The sequence below is a fragment of the Leptopilina heterotoma genome, unplaced genomic scaffold, assembly GCF_015476425.1.
Source record: "Leptopilina heterotoma isolate Lh14 unplaced genomic scaffold, ASM1547642v1 Lhet_123, whole genome shotgun sequence".
In the NCBI taxonomy this organism is placed as follows: Eukaryota; Metazoa; Arthropoda; class Insecta; order Hymenoptera; family Figitidae; genus Leptopilina; species Leptopilina heterotoma.
The window spans coordinates 1,910,493-1,929,306 of NW_025110842.1; the positions used below are offsets into that span (position 1 = coordinate 1,910,493).

Sequence of the window (18,814 nt, forward strand, 5' to 3'; positions counted from 1 at the left end):
AAATGGAAAATAACTTTTTTTATATTCGTTTCGAGTTGAAGGGAGGGGATTTTTTAAATAAATTCAAATTTGACTTCTTTTTTGTTTGTTTTGTAATTTTTTTGATTTTCCGTTTTGTAAATTTAGGCACGTGGCAAATAAACGAAGCGGCCTAACTTATCAACGAGAGGAATAAAATGTTTTTATGCACGTGGTTACGAAAAGTTGATTGAAATTTTTTTTTATTTTTTGCTGTTTTTAACGATTTTTTTTGAGGTTAGAATTCCTTTTTTCGTCGATTTTGCAAAATTTACTATTTCTCGCTTGTAGTTGTTGTAATTAACGGAGAAAATCTCTGAAAATGTGAACTTATTTCAAATGCGCTCGATATTTACCGCTTGACATATATTTCATATTTTTGACATTTTTGACGTTTAACATAACCTCAAAAAAAAACTTCCCTCGGCCTTTCTGGTCTAAGAATATGTAAAATTTGACACTAAGTTAAGTTCATTAATTTATTTTAATTTATTTTTTGTTATTTTTTTCTCTAAAGAAAAATAGAAAGGGAGAAATTTATAAAAAAGAATTTTTTTAATTAAATTTATTCAATTGAAGGAATTGAAGTAAATGAAGTGAATTTACGAGATTTACAACAAGAAAAAAATTGTTATCAGTTAAAAAAAATATGTTTACTCGTTTTTTATGGATTCTACCAATTGTTGTCGGTGTTTATGTTATGATTTCGAGTAATTATTTACTGTCAATTGAAAAGTATTTAACAAAGTGCCTCGACGATTTTACACAGTTTATTAATGACGATGATGATCAACAAAACAATAACGACAATGGAGTGAAAAATGTTGTCATTAATAATGAAGAGAGAATTTGGACTCGTGAAGAATTGGAGAAATATAATAATTTAGAAAATGGATTGTATTTGGCAATTTTGGGTAATGTTTTTGATGTTACAAAAGGAGTGAAACATTATGGACCCGGCGAAACTTATTATTCATTTACTGGTAAATTTATTTATTTCTATTTACTAATTACTGGTAATTAATATCTCATTGTTACTAATTAATTATTAAATAACACTTTTTTTAATATTTTAAAATATTTAACATTATTATTAAAATCATCATTCTTTTATTTACTAAAATATTACTAGTAAATTCTTTACAACAATTCAATTTATTTTCAATACAATTTTGATAAAATTTCTCGAAAGAATACAAACAATTATTTTTTAAAATATTAATTAAATTCCATTATTTTCAATAATTTTCATGAAATTCTTTTTAAAAATCATTATTTTCAAAATTTTGAATAAAATTCCTTCAAAAAATTCAATTATTTTCAAGAATTAAAATAAAATTCTTCGTAACCATTCAATTATTTTTATGAATTTATAAAATCATCGGCAAGAATTTAATTATTTTCGCATAAATTAATGAGAAAATTCTTCGCAAGAATTAAAATTTTTTCGCATAAATAATAAAATTCTACAAAGAAATTCAATTATTTTCATAAATAATAAAAACGTGTTTCGGAGGAATTCAATTATTTTCAATAAAATTTTAATAAAATTTCTCGAAAGAATAAAATTATTTTAAAAAATATTATTTAAATTCAATTATTTACTAGAGTTTTAATAAAAATTCAATTATTTTCAACAATTCTGATAAAAAATTCTTGAAAACAATTCAATTATTTTTATAAATTGTAATGAAATTTTTCTAAACAATTCAATTGTTCTCAAAAGTTTGTGAAATCCTGATAAGAATTTTATTATTTATATAAAAATAATTGAATTTTTTTTACGAAGAATTTTACTAACAATTATTGTAAATAATTGAATTCTTGATAAAATTCAATTACTTTCAAAATTTTCAGTAAAAATTATTTAAAAAAAAAACTCCACTGTTATTATTTTTCATTATATTTACTATTTTTATTATTTTTATTTTTTATTATAATTATTATTTTTATTGTTATCATTTTTAAATTATAATTACCATTTTTATTCTTATCTTTCTTTATTATTAAATTACTATTTTTAATTTTATCTTTTTTTTTATTATAATTACAATTTTTATTTTTATTTTTTCATATTATTACTATTTTTATTATTATTTATTAAGTAATATTTAATTAATATGATTCACTAATAATTAAAAGTAACAATAAAAATAGTAATAATAATAATAAAAATAATATTTAAAAATAATTAGTAATTAATAAATTTTTTAAATTAATTTAATATTTAATTATTTAATTTCGTAAATTATATAATATTTTGTGAATTTAAATTTTCTTCGACGATTAATAACCAAAAAAAAAATTGTTTTCAGGCCGCGATGGTTCATTGGCATTTATAACTGGAGATTTTTCCGAAAATGGAATGAAAGACGATATTTCCAGTTTAACGCCGCAACAAGTAAAAGCTCTCAATTCGTGGGTAGATTTTTACAAAAAATCCTATTCTTACAAAGGTAAAGAAGAAAATAATCCTTTTTTTCCGTCGTTATTATTAATTTAAACTTTTTTTTTTCTTGACAGTGATTTTATTTTATTCTTTAATTAATTTTTAATTCCTAATTTTTATTCTTCGAATTTTTTAACAGGCAAATTAATTGGAAATTTTTACAAATCCGATGGAAGTCCAGCCGTTGGATTTCACTATCTCGAAGCAAAATTAAAGCAAGCCGAAGAAAATGAATCGGCGGAAGCTGAGAAAAATCGTATTTTTCCCCCTTGTAATGTCGAATGGAAACCGGAAACTGGATCTCGTGTTTGGTGCACAACTTCAAGGTCTTCTTTTATTATTAATTTTTTGTTTGATTTCTTGATTTTTCGATTTTTTAAAATCGACCGAAATTATTTATTTTCAAATAATTTTTTTACTGTTTTGAATTTTTGTCGTTTAATAATTTTTTTATTTGCATCTCAAAGTATAAACTTGTCTTCACAAGAAAAATACTTTTCTTTAGCGTTGAATTTTAGTTTAAATAAATAAATCAACTTCTTTTTTGCTTTTACTTTTTTTTTTTTTTTGTCAATGAAATTACTTTTAATGATTAAAAATAAGAAGAATATTTGTTTGAATTTTCAGTGGGGGAATTTATCGCGACTGGAGTGGAGTGCCAAGAATGTATTTTGAAAATCCATCATCAAAACAACACCGTTGTGCCTGCGTGAATCTCGAGAGTCGCGAATATCGCGAGAATAATGCAAATTTTCGCGAATTCATCCAATGCCCTCGAGATTCTACTTCCTGTCAAATTATTCTTGATAATTGATTTATTCTCTAAGAAGAGAAAAAAAAAGTTTTGCCGTCCATAGATTTAAAAAAAAAAAAGAGTTAGAAAAATATTAATGAGAGGAGATGAAAATAAAAGAGGGAAAATTTACAAAAAGAGAGAAAATAGGACTAAGAATTGAACAAAAGTGCAAAAAGAATGTTGAAAGTTTATTAATTTGTAAATTTTATTTAGAAAAGAAAATGTATATAAAAGATATTCTATTTACAAAAAAAATATTCAAAAAAGACTATTTAAAAATATTTTGAATTGTAAAAAATATTTTAAACTATAAAGAATATTTTTAACTATAAAAAATATTTTGAAAAATAATAAATATTGTAAAAATATTTTGAAGTATTTAAAAACATTTTTATAATATTTTATATTTTAAAGAATTCAAAAATATTTTGAATTTATAAAAACTAAAACTAAAAATATTTTGAAAGTAGAAATTTTTTTTTTAAATATTCTACCAAAATATAATGAAATTTATTTTAAAATAATTTTTACTGAAAATTTTGAAAGTAATTGAATTTTATCAAGAATTCAATTATTTACAATAATTGTACTCAAATTCTTTGCAAAATGTCAATTTATAAATAATCAAAATCTTCGTAAACAAATTTAATTATTTTTATATAAATAATTAAATTCTTATCAGGATTTCTCTTATTTTCAATACAATTTTAATTAATTTCTTTGGAAATTTCAATTATTTTTAAAAATCTTGTAAAAATTCTCCGAGAAAATTCAATTATTTTTAAAAAATAATTCAATTTTTCACAGGAGTTCAATTATCTAAAAAACTTTTAATAAAATTCAATTCAATTATTTTCATAAATAATGAAATTTTCGGTGGAATTCAATTATTTTAAATACAATTTTCAGAAAATTCTTCTCAAAAATTCATGTATTTTTTTAAATTTTGCACAAATTCAATTATTTGTAGAAATAATAAATTTTTTCTCAGCAATTCAATTATTTAAAAAAGTTTTAATAAAATTCTATTCAAGAATTCAATTATTTTCAAAAATAACTAAATTGTCGATGTACTGAAAATCATTGAATTCTTGTAAAGTATTTATAAAAAAAATTTGAGAAAATAATTGAATTCATTTCAAGAATTTTATCAGCATTTTTTTTCAATAATTGAATTCTTTCGAGAAAATGCAATTAAATTTGTAATGAAAATAATAATTTAATTATTAACAAGATTTTTATTAAAATTCTTAAAAATATTTGATTTTTTTTTTTTGAAATATTTTGCAACGAATTAAGAAAAAAATTGAATACTTTCGTAAAATTTTATTAAAATTGTATTTTGAAAATAATGAAATTTTCCCAAAGAATTTTACTATTTATAAAAATAATTGAATTTTTGTCAAGAATTTTATCTGTTATTTATGAAAATAATTCAATTCTTTCGAGAAAAACGAAATTTAGAAAATAATTGAATTTCTCAGAAGAATTTAATTATTTACAATATTAAAATAATTGAAATCTTGACAAGAATTTTACAATTTATAAAAATAATTGAAAGTGTTTCGAAGAATTTTTTATCAAAATTTGTTGAAAATAATTGAATTTTTATTGAAACTCTTGAAAATAATTGAATTTAAATAATATTTTTAAAAAATAATTGTATTCTTTCGAGAAATTTAATTAAAATTGTATATTGAAAATAATCGAATTTCTTTGTAGAATTTTATTATTTATGAAAATATTTTAATTCTTGCGAAGAATTTTCTTATTTATACGAAAATAATTAAATTGTTGCCGAGGATTTTACAAATTCATAAAAATAATTAAAATAATTGTTTCCAAAAGAATTTTATCTGAATTATTTTTAAATAATTGAATTTTTGGAGGGAATTTTATTAATAATTTTGAAAATACTGATTTTTTTTTAAAGAATTTCATCAAAATTGTTGAAAATAATCGGATTTAATTAATATTTTTAAAAAATAATTGTTTTCTTTCGAGAAATTACATTAAAAATGTAACAAAATAATTTTTTGAAATTGTTGTAAATTGTAAAAATATAATTGAAAACATTTTAAAGAATGTATAGAAAATATTCTAGAAAATTTGAAAATACAAAAAAATAAAAAAAATACCTATAAATTCACAAAGAAAAAAATAAAGAAACGCTAAAATTCTGAATTTAAGTAAAAAAAAAAATTAAAAAACAAAATATAATTAAATTAATAATTAGAAAATTAATTTATTGATAATTAAAAAATTAATTAATTAATCATTTGAAAAACTGAAGGAAAAAAAGAATTTTAGTCTCGAAAGACTGTGAAGAGAAGTGAAAAGAAAAATACTGTGTTTTTTTTAAAAAAAGTTAATAAAAAGTTTTTTATTTTACATATTGCAAGACGTAGTTTTTTTCTCGCTCTCTCTCTACACACACACGCGCTCATCGTTTGCCCGCAAAAATTTCTATGAAAAAAAAACATTTTCTCATCACGAAATACTTTTTATTATATATACTATCTACGAGTGAGATTTCGAAAAAAAAATATACCTAAAAAAATCACATTTTATTCTCGTTAACAAAAAAAATATGAAAATAAAAACGGAAAATGGAAAATGACGACAGGAGGGAATATGAAAATGAAAGGGAAAAAATACTGAGAAAATTAAAAAGAGAAAAAGAAGAAAAAATGAAAAAGGGAGAAAAAAGAAAAAACCGAGAAAAGGGGGAAAAAGGAAAAAAGAAAAATGGAAAATCGGCACTGCCGGAAAATCAGGGGAAAGGAAAAAAAAGAAGAAAATTAAAAAAGGGAAAAACGGGAAAATGGAAAAAAATGAAGAAAAAGAAAAACAGCAAAAAGGAAAAAAGAAAGAAAGAAAAATGAACGGAAAGAAAAAAAAGAAAAGTAGAGAAAATGGAAAAAATAGAAAAATAAAAGGAAAAGGAAAGAATAGAAAAAAGAAAGAAAGAAAAATGGAGGAAAAGGAAAAAATAGAAAAAAGAAGGAAAGAAAAATGGAGGAAAAGGGAAAAATAGAAAAAAGAAAAATATTTAAAAGAAAGAGTTTACAAATAAAATGAATTATTAATTATTCCGTATTATGTTCGGTGTCCATCGATGAATTTGAATGATGAATCGACTCTAATCGCTTGAGAACGTCCTTTAATTCCATTCGCCTTGGCTTCGACAATTTTGAGCCGAATACTTTTTTTATTTTCAAACGACGCTTCTTTTGCTTATTACTGTCGTTTGGCTTCCTTTGAAAATTAATCATACGCTTAAAACGTTTTGTACTCATTTGCGGCTGTTCATTTGCATCAATCGCAATGTGCTCGTCCTCCTCGTAAATTGTCTCCAATGTATGCGGCGATTCCTTCACCGATTTATTCAAATACAATCTGCGAGCGTCGTCTTCATTCTCCATTTCGCTGAAGGTACGCTTCACTGGCTTCAATTTCACTCTGTGGCAAAAAAGAAATTTCGTTCGTTTTATTTTAAATTGAAAATTTTATTTTATTTTATTAAATCACATTTCACTTTAATGAATTAAAAATAATTTTCATGAATTTTATCGAATTCAAATTCATTTTATTAAATTTTATCTAATTAAATATCATTTTATGGAATTAAATTACATTTTATTGAATTAAATATAATTTTCTTGAATTTTATCGAATTAAATTTCATTTTATTGAATTTTATCAAATTAAATTTTATTTTCTTGAATTTTGGCGAATTAAATGTCTTTTTCTTGAATTAAATATTATTTTCTTCAATTTTATCAAATTAAATTTAAGTTTTTTGAATTTTATGGAATTAAAATTCATTTTCTTGAATATTATCGAATTAAATTTCATTTTCTTTAATTTTATCGAATTACATTTCATTTTCTTGAATTTAATCGAATTAAATGTTTATTTAATAGGTAATTATTTTAATATTTATTCTCCTTTCCTCTGCCAAAGAATTTTAATTATTTTATATTTTTTATAAGTAGGAAAATAATATTTTTTCGTTTATGAATTAAAATAAAGAGAAATTTGAATTTAAACATTCCATTTTTTAGAAGTTTGTAAAAAAAAGAAAAATTTGTGAAAGAAAATTACACAAGAAATTTAATTTACAGAAAAGTAAAGAAATAAAAAAATGGAATTTTCATTCTCACCTTCGTTTATCACATGTTCGGATTAATCGTCTTCGAAGAACTCTTTTTGTTTCTTGAATTGTCGTTGTAAATGTTAGCATTTCTAATTCTGCCACAACTTCCGGAATTTGGTCATCTTCTTGTTGACTTCTGAGAAGAAAAAAACAAATTATATTTTAAATTTACTCACATTTATTTTTTATAATTATTTTTTTTATTATCATTGTCAATGAAGCGAATTAATAATAATTTTACAAATAGAAAATAGAAACAAAATAAAAACAAAAAGAAAAATTTTTTAAAATTATCAATTATCCTTTTTTTTTAAAATTTTTTTCAAATGAAAATTTCCGATTAATTTTAGAATTGAAAATTCTAAAAATAATACTTAAAAAAAATAGATATAGAGGAGAAATAAATAGTTTTCGACTGGAAAATTCGAAATTTTGCTCTAAAAAAAAAGAAAATAATTTTACAAATATTGTAATTTAGAACAGAATTAATTGAGAATTTTTCAATTCCATTAATTTTCCAATTAGATCAAATTTTTCTCGATTTTTCCTCTAGAATTTAGATTGAAAAATAAATTTTCCATTATTGTAAAAAAGTTTCCCCAATATTTATAGGTTAAAATAATATTCCAAAAATGTTTTATCAAAATGACAAGAAACAGCAAGAAAGAACTGAAAATATTTATTCCAAATCTACAAAGAATTTACCTAACAATATAATTATTATCTCCGGAAAACAATAAATAAATTTCGCCAGTTGGAAAAATAGTGAATATATAAAAACATTTTTTGTTTATAAAGCCATATAAATCATAATGTCAATTATAGAAGAGAAATAAGAAGATAAATAATTCGCAAACAAAAAAACGTACCAAAAATTTTTCACATTATTCTAATAGAAAAATCGGAATTACATCAATAATAGAGGAGAATAAAATACTCACGAAGTAGACATTATATTAAAACAACTTTTTTTCGTTTAATTCACAATTTTTAACTCCTTTTAAATAATATGTCTAGGAACACAAAATTATCATCACAGTTTTTACTCTTCTGTTCACTTCTCTGTTAAAAGGAAAACACTTTCCCTGACAGATTGACGAGACAAGGCGCATGCGTCGCTTTTCCTAAAATTTTGAGGTTATGTTTTTGCCAACAAAATAACGCCAAGTCGCCAACGAAAACAGATTTCTCTCTGGAGTTGTCAAAAAATTGAAACAAAAATGATTTGCGGAGCAAAGAGAAAAAGGATTCTTCTTTGAAAAATAGTTTTGAAATTTATAGAATTAAAAAACTGATGAAGTCATGAAAAAGGAGAAAACAGCCGACAATAGTCGGCCCTATAAATTATAAGTATCTTTTCCAATACTTTTCTAAATAATAATAATTTTATTTATTGCATGTCGTTTTTTAATAAGAAATTTAGAATTTTCTTGAAATTTAATTATTTTAAGGTTTTGTTTATTTAATCTTTATTTACTATATAGTAGGGAATTTTTCCAAATATTTTTAGTTGGAGTAGTTTGTCAATTTTGAGGTTATGTTGTCAAAAAGTTTGTATTTTGATAAACAATAATTTAAAGAAAATAGGGATTTCATTATCAAAATTCTGTGAAATTATTATAAATATAAATTATATTGTCGCTTAGTTTTTATTTGATTGGTTAATAAATTTTTTAAGCTATATATATTTACGAAAAGTAAATAATAGAAAATTAAGGGAGTGGAAAAATTTTCTTTAAATACATTTTAATGACGAGAAAAATTTCTTTTCTTTACAGCTCATCAAATTTTGAGTTTAACGGGAATTAATTTCGACAGGCGGAGCATTATTGTGAGTATTTAATTCATTTGTTTTTTTTTTGTTGTTGAAAATTTGCTACTTTTTGACTCTTTTTAAAATTATCTTTTAATTTTTCAAGTAATTTTTTTCCTTTTTTTTCTGTTTTTCTTTCTTACTTTTTAAATTAATTAGGATTAATTTTATATTTTTTTTCCTAAAAATTTCTTACTTTTTGGCACTTTTTAAAAATTTTCTTTTCCTTTTCTCTTTGATTAATTAAAATTAATTTAATTAATTTTTCCGGAAATTTTTTACTTTTTGACTGTTTTTTAAAAATTTTTCTTTCCTTTTTCTTTTTTTCTACTTCCACCATTTTCTTTTTTATTTTCCATTCTTCCTTTTTCATTAATTAAAATTAAGTAATTTAATTAATTTTTTCGAAAATTTTTCACTTTTTAATGCTTTTTTTTAAATTTTCTTATTTTCTTATCCTTTTTTTCCTTTTCTTTCTTTTTAATTAATTTAAAGTAATTTTATATTTTTTTTCTGAAAATTCGTTCTTTTATTTAATTTTCTTTCGTTTTCTTATTTTCTTTCTCTTTCTATTTTCTCTTTTTTCATTTTCTTTGTATTTTTCCTTTTTAATTAATTAAATTTAATTGGCTTAATTTTTCTGAAATTTAAAATTTTTTTAATTTTCTTTTCTTTTTTTCTCTTTCTATTTTTTCTTTTTTTTCATTTTTTCTTTTTTTTCATTTTTTTAATTTTCTTTCTATTTTTTCATTTTCCTTTCCTCTATTTTCATTAAATAAAATCATTTTAATTAATTTTTCTGAAAATTTGTTACTTTTTGACTCTTTTAAAAAATTTTTTTTTCCTTCTTTTCTTTTTTCCTTTTTTAAATTTCCTTTATATTTTTTCTTTTTTATCTTTTTCCTTTCTTCCTTTTTCATTAATACAAACTGATTTAAATAATTTTTCTGAAAATTTGTTACTTTTTGATTCTTTCTCTTATTTTTTTATTTCCCTTTTTTCTTTTTAATTAATTTTTCTAAAAATTTGTTAGTTTTTGACTATTTAAAATAAAATTTTTTTCCATTTTTTATTTTCTTTATATTTTTTCTTTCTTACTTTTTCATTAATTAAAACTGATTTAATTAATTTTTCTGAAAATTTGTTACTTTTTGACTTTTTTTCTCATTTTCTTTTCTTTTTTCCTTTTTTTTTATTTTCTTTGTTTTTTTTCTTTTTGTTCATTTTTTTGTCTTTTTTTTCTATTTTCCTTTCTTTCTTTTTCATTAATTAAAATTGATTTAATTAATTTTTCTGAAAATTTGTTACTTTTTGACTTTCTTTTTAATTTTCTTTCTTTTCTTTCTCTTTTTAATTAATTCAAATTGATTAAATTAATTTTTCCTCAAATTTGTTACTTTTTGCCTTTCTTTTTTAATTTTCTTTCATTTTTTTCACTTTTTAATTAATTAAACTTAATTTATTTAATTTTTCTGAAAATTTGTTACTTTTTGATTCTTTTTTTTTTCTTTCTTTTTTCCTCTTTTCTTTTCTTTCTCTTTTTAATTAATTAAAATCAATTTAATTCATTTTTTTTTTGAAAATTTGTTACTTTTTGAGTTTTTTAAAATTTCTTTCATTGTTTTCCTTCCTTTATATTTTTTTCTCCAATTTTTTCTTTCATTTTTTATTTTATTTTTTTTTAATTTTATTATTTTCTATTATTTTCTAAAGGCTTATTGATTATTTTTTTTATTTTTCTCTTATTTTTATTATTTTTCTTTTATTATTATTATTTTTCTTTTATTATTATTATTTTTTTTCTTTTATCATTATTATTATTGTTCTTCTATTATTATTATTTTCTTTTCTTTTATTATTATTATCAACTACGAATTCATTATTTTTTCCTAAAATATTTAATTTAATAATAAAAATAAAATTTTTTTTAATTCTCAAATTTCTAAAATTATTTTCAATTAACTAAAGGTGCATTCATAATCTACGTAGCCTTTTCACAGGTTTTGGTGGTGGGGGGGGGTTAAGCTACTGTCTACAATAAGAGCAAAAATGATGGAGGGGGGGGGTAAAATTTCGGGTTATACAAAATTTCCAAGAAAAGGGACTATGCAGTTTATGAACGACCCTTAATGCAAAGTTCAAAATTATATTTATTTTTTTTATTTATATATAGGACTGTAGGATTTATTTTTAATAAATAAATAAATATTTGTTTCGTTTCAAAATAGGGTTTCGTTGAACTAACGATAATTCCATTAAAAGACACATTAAGATGTATTCAAGTGAATGCGAAACAATGCAGAATTTATCGTGTCTCACTCAACGACACTGTGGAGGCACCTTTTCAATATTTCGATCCATTTCTCGATATTTGTCAGGGCGACATCGAGCAGTGAGTAGAAAACTTATTATTGTCAAATTTGTATTTTAAAAATCATTATTATTATTATTATTATTCATTAAGACATCATTAAAGTATAATACCTATTTATTTATTTATTTGATTTTTTTTGAGGTTAGGTGCACATTTAATTGGATTCGGGAACTTAATACGCGTGGGATAGAAAAGGACACTAATAGGACACTAGTCTATCCTTTTTTATCTCATGCATTGCGTTCGCGAATCTACTGTGTATAGACTTTAAGCTATTAAAGGCCTTAATTTAAAGAGCTATGAAAGAGGCTTTAATTTAAAGCCATAAAGGTTAATGCACAACTGCTTCGCGAAGATCGTTCGCGAATGTAACACATGAGTTAGAAAAGGACACAAATATATATCTGTTGTCCTTTTCTAACTCATTCTTTGCGTTCGCGAAACAGTTGTGCTCAGGCCTTAACTAAAAGCCATAAAGCCCTAAGCACAATTGCTTCGCGAACGTCATTAGCGAACGCAAAGCATTAGTTAGAAAAGGACAGAGATATATATTTGTGTCCTTTTCTATCTCATGCATCTTGTTCGCGAACCAATTGTGCGTTGGACTTTTAGTTAAAGAACTACATAAAAGCTTGTCCACAATGAACGTCTTAAGGCCGAACAACAATAAAGTTTAGGAATTTATGAGGTCAGGGTTCCCCTAACAAGAGGTAGAAATAACCTGAAAAATAATTAAGAAACTATATTCCAGACGTTCGCTGGAGGCGTTCTCGAAGCAACATCTTGCAGCGGCGCAAAAAGTCGACCCCGACAACAATGCTGGTGAATTAATGGTCCAAGTGCCACCGCACGCCGCACATTTGATCGCCGAGGGACGTCCGCTTCGTATTGGCATTGAATTCTCCCTGGAGAATCCTCAGGGTGGTATTCATTTTGCTCTAGTGCCGAAGAAAAGTGATCAGGACACGCGTACACACGCCGAACGCGGTTCACACATGTACACCTATAGCTACGAGAATTCCTCGCGTCTTTGGTTCCCCTGTGTCGACTCATTCGCCGAGCCTTGCACCTGGAAACTCGAATTCACCGTCGACGTGTCGATGATCGCAATTTCGTGCGGCGATCTCGTCGAGACAATATACACGCCCGATATGCGTCGCAAGACATATCACTACGTTCTCAATACACCGGCGAGCGCACCAAATATCGCGATGGCCGTCGGTCCGTTCGAGGTCTACGTGGATCCGAATATGCACGAGGTCGCTCACTTCTGTCTCCCGCAATTGCTCCCTTCGTTGAAGGTTTCCGCGAAATATGTCCACGAGGCCTTTGAATTTTACGAGGAGACGCTTTCGAACCGCTATCCGTATTCTTGTTACAAGCAGGTATTCGTCGATGAACTCGACGAGAACATCAGTGCCTACGCGACTATGAGTATTTTAAACACAAACCTCCTTCATTCGTCGCCGATTATCGATCAGGTTTACCTAACGAAACGCGCGATGGCCCAAGCGATTGCGGAACAATTCTTCGGCTGCTTTATTTCGATGCAAAATTGGTCCGACACATGGTTGCCGAAAGGCATCTCCACCTACCTCACGGGATTGTACGCGAAAAAGTGTTTCGGAAATAACGAATATCGGGATTGGATTCAGTCGGAATTGATGGAAGTGGTAAAGTATGAGGAACAATTCGGAGGGATTATTCTAGATCCGTCTCAACCACCAGCGCCGTTGCCGATAGCTGGGAATGCCCCGATCCCCCAGCCTAGGACTCCGGATCCAGGTTTTTATTTTCCGATCCGAAATCTCCATACAATGTCGCCTAGGTATCTGGAAGTGCTGCGCAAGAAGGCGCATCTCGTGATACGCATGCTTGAGCATCGTATCGGCCAGGAACTGCTGCTCCAAGTGTTCAATAAACAACTATCCCTAGCTGCTAATGCGGCCCAACAGCGTATAGACTCAGGCCTTTGGTCCCACATGCTCATTAGTACGAACGTCTTCACAAAGGCGATTTTCACCGTCACTGGCAAGGACATGGCTGTGTTTATCGATCAATGGGTCCGGACGGGCGGTCACGCGAAGTTTAATCTCAGCTTCGTGTTTAATCGGAAAAGGAACACGGTCGAGCTGGAGATCCGGCAGGACACGACTCATCAGCATGGTATCAGGAAATACGTCGGACCGTTGTTGGTTAACATTCAGGAACTGGATGGTCCGTTTAAACATACGTTGCAGATTGAGGGCACGGTCGCGAAGGCGGATATTACCTGTCATAGCAAGAGCAGACGGAATAAGAAGAAGAAGATCCCACTTTGTACGGGGGAGGAAGTTGACATGGACCTGTCCGCTATGGACGACTCTCCGGTTCTTTGGATTCGGTTAGACCCCGACATGACACTTTTGAGGGCGGTTCAGATCGAACAACCGGATTATCAGTGGCAGTATCAGCTGCGACACGAACGGGACGTTATGGCACAGACGGAGGCGATCACGGCTTTGCAGAATCATTCTACGCCTGCTACGCGGTTGGCACTCACTGATACTATAGAGAACGAGCACTGTTACTACAAGGTCAGACTCCGGGCGGCTCACTGCCTGACAAGAGTAGCTAACGCAATGGTCGCCACTTGGGCCGGTCCGCCCGCTATGTTGGCCATCTTCCGCAAACTCTTCGGCTCTGCTTCGTGCCGTAGGATTATCAAACAGAACAACTTTCAGAACTTCCAACACTATTTCCTGCAGAAGACGATTCCGGTCGCTATGGCGGGTCTTCGGAACGCTCACGGGATATGTCCGCCAGAAGTCCTTTCGTTCCTAATGGACCTATTTAAGTATAACGATAATTCGAAGAACCGTTACTCGGACAACTATTACCGGGCCGCTTTGATAGAAGCCCTGGGCTCTACAGTCACGCCCGTAATCAGTGTCCAAACGGCAATCACAGCCGAATCGCTCTCTATCGACACGAAAGCAATTCTGGAAGAGGTCACTCGACACCTGAACCTGGAAAAGCTTCTCCCTTCCTACAAATATACGGTTAGCGTCGCATGTCTGAAAGTTATTCGCATTCTCCAAAAGTACGGTCACTTACCTAGCAATCCGCACATCTTCCGGGCCTACGCAGCTTATGGTCAGTTCCTAGACGTTCGCATCGCGGCTCTAGAAGCTTTAGTCGACTTCACGAAAGTTGACGGCAAATGGGAGGACCTACAGTTCCTGTTAAACATCGCCAAGAATGACAAACATCCCGGAGTTCGTCACCGATTAGTCCGACTCCTGGTGGACCATCCGCCCTTCGAACGAGCGCACAAACACTCCCTGGACAAACCCGACCTGGTCGAAACCGTCTGGGGGCTAATCAACAACGAACTATCCCACGACGCGAAACTCCGCTGCGATTGGGTCGATTTCTACTACACGCTCTACGGCTCCAAACGTCCACTTTGTCTCCCGATCAAGGAGTTGGAGTTCCTGTTCAAGCCGAAGAAGGTCGAGAAAACTCCGGAACGGGAAATAAAGGCTGAAATTAAGACCGAAGTCCCCGAACCAGAGAATAGCAATAAACGAAAAGCCTTGTCCTCATCACCTGACAAGGAACTGACTGAACCAGATCTGAAAAGGGTAAAGACGATTGAGAAGGTAATTGAGGTGACGAAAGTGAAGGAACCGCCGATAACGTTACCGACAGACGGTAAGGTGAAGGAATTCTACAGCGATAATTCGGCGTCACTTCCTGGTATTACGGAGAGTCAGGGACCGATTGGATTTGAGCCGGGTATGTTCAAGAAGGATGAGGAGCAGAAGAAGAGCGAGGGTAAGAGTGAGAGTGTGAAGGGGAAGAAGAAGAAGAAGGATAAGAAGAAGCATAAGCATAAACATCGGCATAAGCATGATCATAAGCATGGTAAGGAGAAGGAGAAGAAGGAGAAGGGGGCGAAGGATAAGAAAGAGAATAAGGAGCAGGGTTTGAAACTTAAGGAAGAGACGCTGAGTTCCGCGAGTTCGAGTCCAAGTCCAGATGCAACGACATCGACGAGTGAATTTAATTTTCCTACCTGAGAGAATACCTTAGAGAATTGGTTTGTACAGTGACTTTTGGAGAGTGTGTATAGTTATTTTCTAGGTAGTTTTTTCTTCGTACTTTTTTTTTAGGTTATGTTCTGGTTTTTTTTTGGTATACTTAATTGTAATGTATTTTAATATATTGAAAAATATAATGATAAGACAAAGAGGTTAAAGATTGAGTTTTCTTTGCAGCATTAACTTTGGATTTCATTATTTTCCCAAATGTTCGCCTTCGGTCAAATGTCATTACATTTGACCGAAGGCGAACTGTCATTTTACCGAATTAGGCTATTTCACTACAGCGAAATATTTCGAGTTCGAGTATGACGTCAGATAGCTGGTGGAAAAACAAACAGACGACGCAATGCAATTCTTATGGGAGGAAAAAATTTTGCATTTTCTTTTCAATGTTTTGCAAATTTAATGGATTTGAAACACTCTCTATCTACATATATGTAATTGAAACGCATTCTGTAAAATAATTGTAGTGAAATTAACACTTTACACTTCACAGAAACTTAAAAATATGCTAAAATATATGTTTTTGAGGTTAGGAACGTCTGTTTACCACTATTATCTCCATGTATAAAATAAAGGTAAACAAACGTTCCTAACCTCAAAAACATACATTTTAGCATATTTTTAAGTTTCTGTGAAGAGAATTGTCACATTTGCGAATTGTCACTTAATTTTTACATTTCGTAAAAATGACATTTCGAAAGAATAATGATTTGTATAAATGACAATTCGTAAAAATGGCGATTTGCTAAAAATGACATTTCGTAAAACTGACAATTTGTAAAAAAAGGCAATTCGCAAAAGTGACATTTCGTAAAAATAACAATTCGAAAAAATGACATTACGTAAAAATGATATTTTGAAACAATAACGATTTGTAAAAATGACAATTCGTAAAAATAATATTTCGCAAAAGTGACAATTCATAAAAAAGGCAATTCGAAAAAGTGACATTACGTTAAAATAACAGTTCGGTCAAATGATTTTTTCAAAAAAAATTTTCTAATAATTGAATTCTGTTTGGAAATTTTATGAAAAATAGTAGATATTGAAAATCATTGAATTTTGCAAAGAATTTTATTAAAATATTTCAAAATAATTGAATTTTTCTGAAGAATTGTAATATTTTTGTAAATAATAATGAATTCTTGTAAAGAATATTATATGAAAGATTTTTAAATAATTGAATTCCTGATGGGAATTTTGATAATTTTTAAAAATAATTAAATTCCTGTGAAGATTTTATTAAATTTTGAAAATAATTGAATTTCTTCGAAAAATTTTGAAAATAATTGACTTAATGTGAAGAATTTTATAAATATTTTTAAATAATTGAATTTTGGGGAAGAATTTTTACTAGTTTTTGAAAATAATTGAATTTCTGCGAAGAATTTAAAAATTTTGAAAATAATTGAATTAATGTAAAAAATTTTATAAATTTTTTGAAATAATTGAATTTATGTGAAAAGTTTTACTAATTTTTGAAAATAATTAAATTCCTGTAAAGAATTTGACTAATTTTTAAAAATAATTGAATTTCTGAGAAAGATTTTAAAAATTTTGAAAATAATTTAATTAATGTAAAGAATTTTATAAATATTTTGAAATAATTGAATTCCGGGGAAGAATTTTACCAAGTTTTTGAAAATAATTGAATTTCTGCGAAGAATTTAAAAATTTTGAAAATAATTGAATTAATGTAAAAAATTTTATAAATATTTTGAAATAATTGAATTTATGTGAAAAGTTTTACTAATTTTTGAAAATAATTGAATTTCTGTGAAAAGTTTTACTAATTTGTGAAAATAATTGAATTTTTGCAAACGATTTTATTAGAATTTTCAAAAATAATTGAAAATCCAAGAAGACATTCTAATATTGTTGTGAATAATTGAATTCCTGTAAAAAATTTTATAAAAGATTTTTAAATAATTGAATTCCTATAATAAGAAGTTTAATAATTTTTGAAAATAATTGAATTTCTGTGAAGATTTTATTAAATTTTAAAAATAATTGAATTTCTGCGAAGAATTTTAATAATTTTTAAAAATAATTGAATTGATGTGAACAATTTTAGAAATATTTTTAAATAATTAAATTTCGGGGAAAAATTTTATTAGTTTTTGAAAATAATTGAATTCCTTTAAAAGCTTTTACTAATTTTTTTTAAATAATTAAATTCTAGCTAAGAATTTTACTAATTTTTGAAAATTATTGAATTCCTCCGAAGAAATTTATTATTTTTGGAAAATAATTGAATTCCTGCGATGAATTTTTATTATTTATGAAAATAATTGAAAAGTTGCAAAGAATTTTATTAAAATTTTTAAAAATAATTGAATTCCTTAGAAGAATATTATTATTTTTTATGAAAATAATTGAATTATTACAAAAAATTTTATTAAAATGTTTAAAAAGAATTGAATTTCAGTGAAAAATTTTGTTACTTTTGAAAATAATTGAATTTTGGATGAATTTTATCAATTTTTTTTTTAAATAATTGAATTGTTTTGCAAAATTTTATGAAAATAGTAGATATTGAAAATAGAATTTTGAATATTTTGTTGAAAATAATTGAATCGTTTTAAAGAATTTAATTATAATTTTTGAGAATAATTTTTTGATTTCTAGTATTAGCGAATTTAAAGTAGTGCAAATTCTAAAAAAAAAGAAATAGAATTTAAAGAATTATTGTAAGAATAGGGATCTGAAATCATGACGTCACTAACAAACATGGCGGTCGACAACGGGGTCAAATTTTAACAAACACACATGTTTCAGACTTCTTTTTAATTATTTTTTATATAAAAAGTTGAATAAAGTTAATTGGGGGGCTAAAAATTGTTTCAGTTTGTTTATACGCAAGTTTTAAAAAATTATAAAATGCAATTCGCTCCAAATATTTAATATATTCAGTAAAGTAAATCACATAAGTAAATGCAACTGTCAATAAAAGAATTGTTTTCATATCGAAAAACATTATTTACTTCATTAAAATGTTAAAAAATATCTACTCTAAATATTTAATTAAAATTTGAAGTGGAAATACAGTTTCCTTTTCAAGAAAAGTTAGGAGTTAATCGAGTTAAAAAATAGTTCGAATAGTTTTAAGGTTAT

General features: G+C 26.7%; 3 protein-coding genes across 6 annotated transcripts; 2 read left to right on the forward strand and 1 right to left on the reverse strand.

Annotated features, from left to right (window-relative positions):
• The first annotated feature begins 9 nt into the window (after positions 1-9).
• LOC122512703 (neuferricin) lies at positions 10-3,546 on the forward strand. Of its 3 annotated transcripts, none has more exons than XM_043628716.1 (5): positions 10-203; positions 536-1,001; positions 2,334-2,474; positions 2,607-2,793; positions 3,095-3,546. In XM_043628716.1, exons 2-5 carry the CDS (start codon positions 668-670, stop codon positions 3,279-3,281), a joined length of 849 nt encoding a protein of 282 aa, XP_043484651.1. In that variant the 5' UTR covers positions 10-203; positions 536-667; the 3' UTR covers positions 3,282-3,546. The 3 variants fall into 3 exon arrangements, with proteins under 3 accessions (XP_043484651.1, XP_043484652.1, XP_043484650.1); XM_043628717.1 differs by lacking the exon at positions 10-203 and adding an exon at positions 240-255; XM_043628715.1 differs by lacking the exon at positions 10-203 and having other exon boundaries at positions 263-1,001.
• A 2,692-nt stretch (positions 3,547-6,238) lies between these two features.
• On the reverse strand, positions 6,239-8,515 carry LOC122512540. Of its 2 annotated transcripts, none has more exons than XM_043628436.1 (3): positions 8,364-8,515; positions 7,430-7,558; positions 6,239-6,725 (listed from the first exon to the last, which is right to left on the reverse strand). In XM_043628436.1, the coding sequence occupies exons 1-3, from the start codon at positions 8,372-8,374 to the stop codon at positions 6,353-6,355; spliced, it is 513 nt and encodes a 170-aa protein (XP_043484371.1). In that variant the 5' UTR covers positions 8,375-8,515; the 3' UTR covers positions 6,239-6,352. The 2 variants fall into 2 exon arrangements, with proteins under 2 accessions (XP_043484371.1, XP_043484372.1); XM_043628437.1 differs by having other exon boundaries at positions 7,430-7,555; positions 8,364-8,502.
• A 60-nt stretch (positions 8,516-8,575) lies between these two features.
• On the forward strand, positions 8,576-15,846 carry LOC122512539 (transcription initiation factor TFIID subunit 2). The gene is made up of 4 exons (XM_043628434.1): positions 8,576-8,768; positions 9,199-9,253; positions 11,464-11,627; positions 12,361-15,846. Exons 1-4 carry the CDS (start codon positions 8,725-8,727, stop codon positions 15,671-15,673), a joined length of 3,576 nt encoding a protein of 1,191 aa, XP_043484369.1. The 5' UTR covers positions 8,576-8,724; the 3' UTR covers positions 15,674-15,846.
• The last annotated feature ends 2,968 nt before the right edge of the window (positions 15,847-18,814 follow it).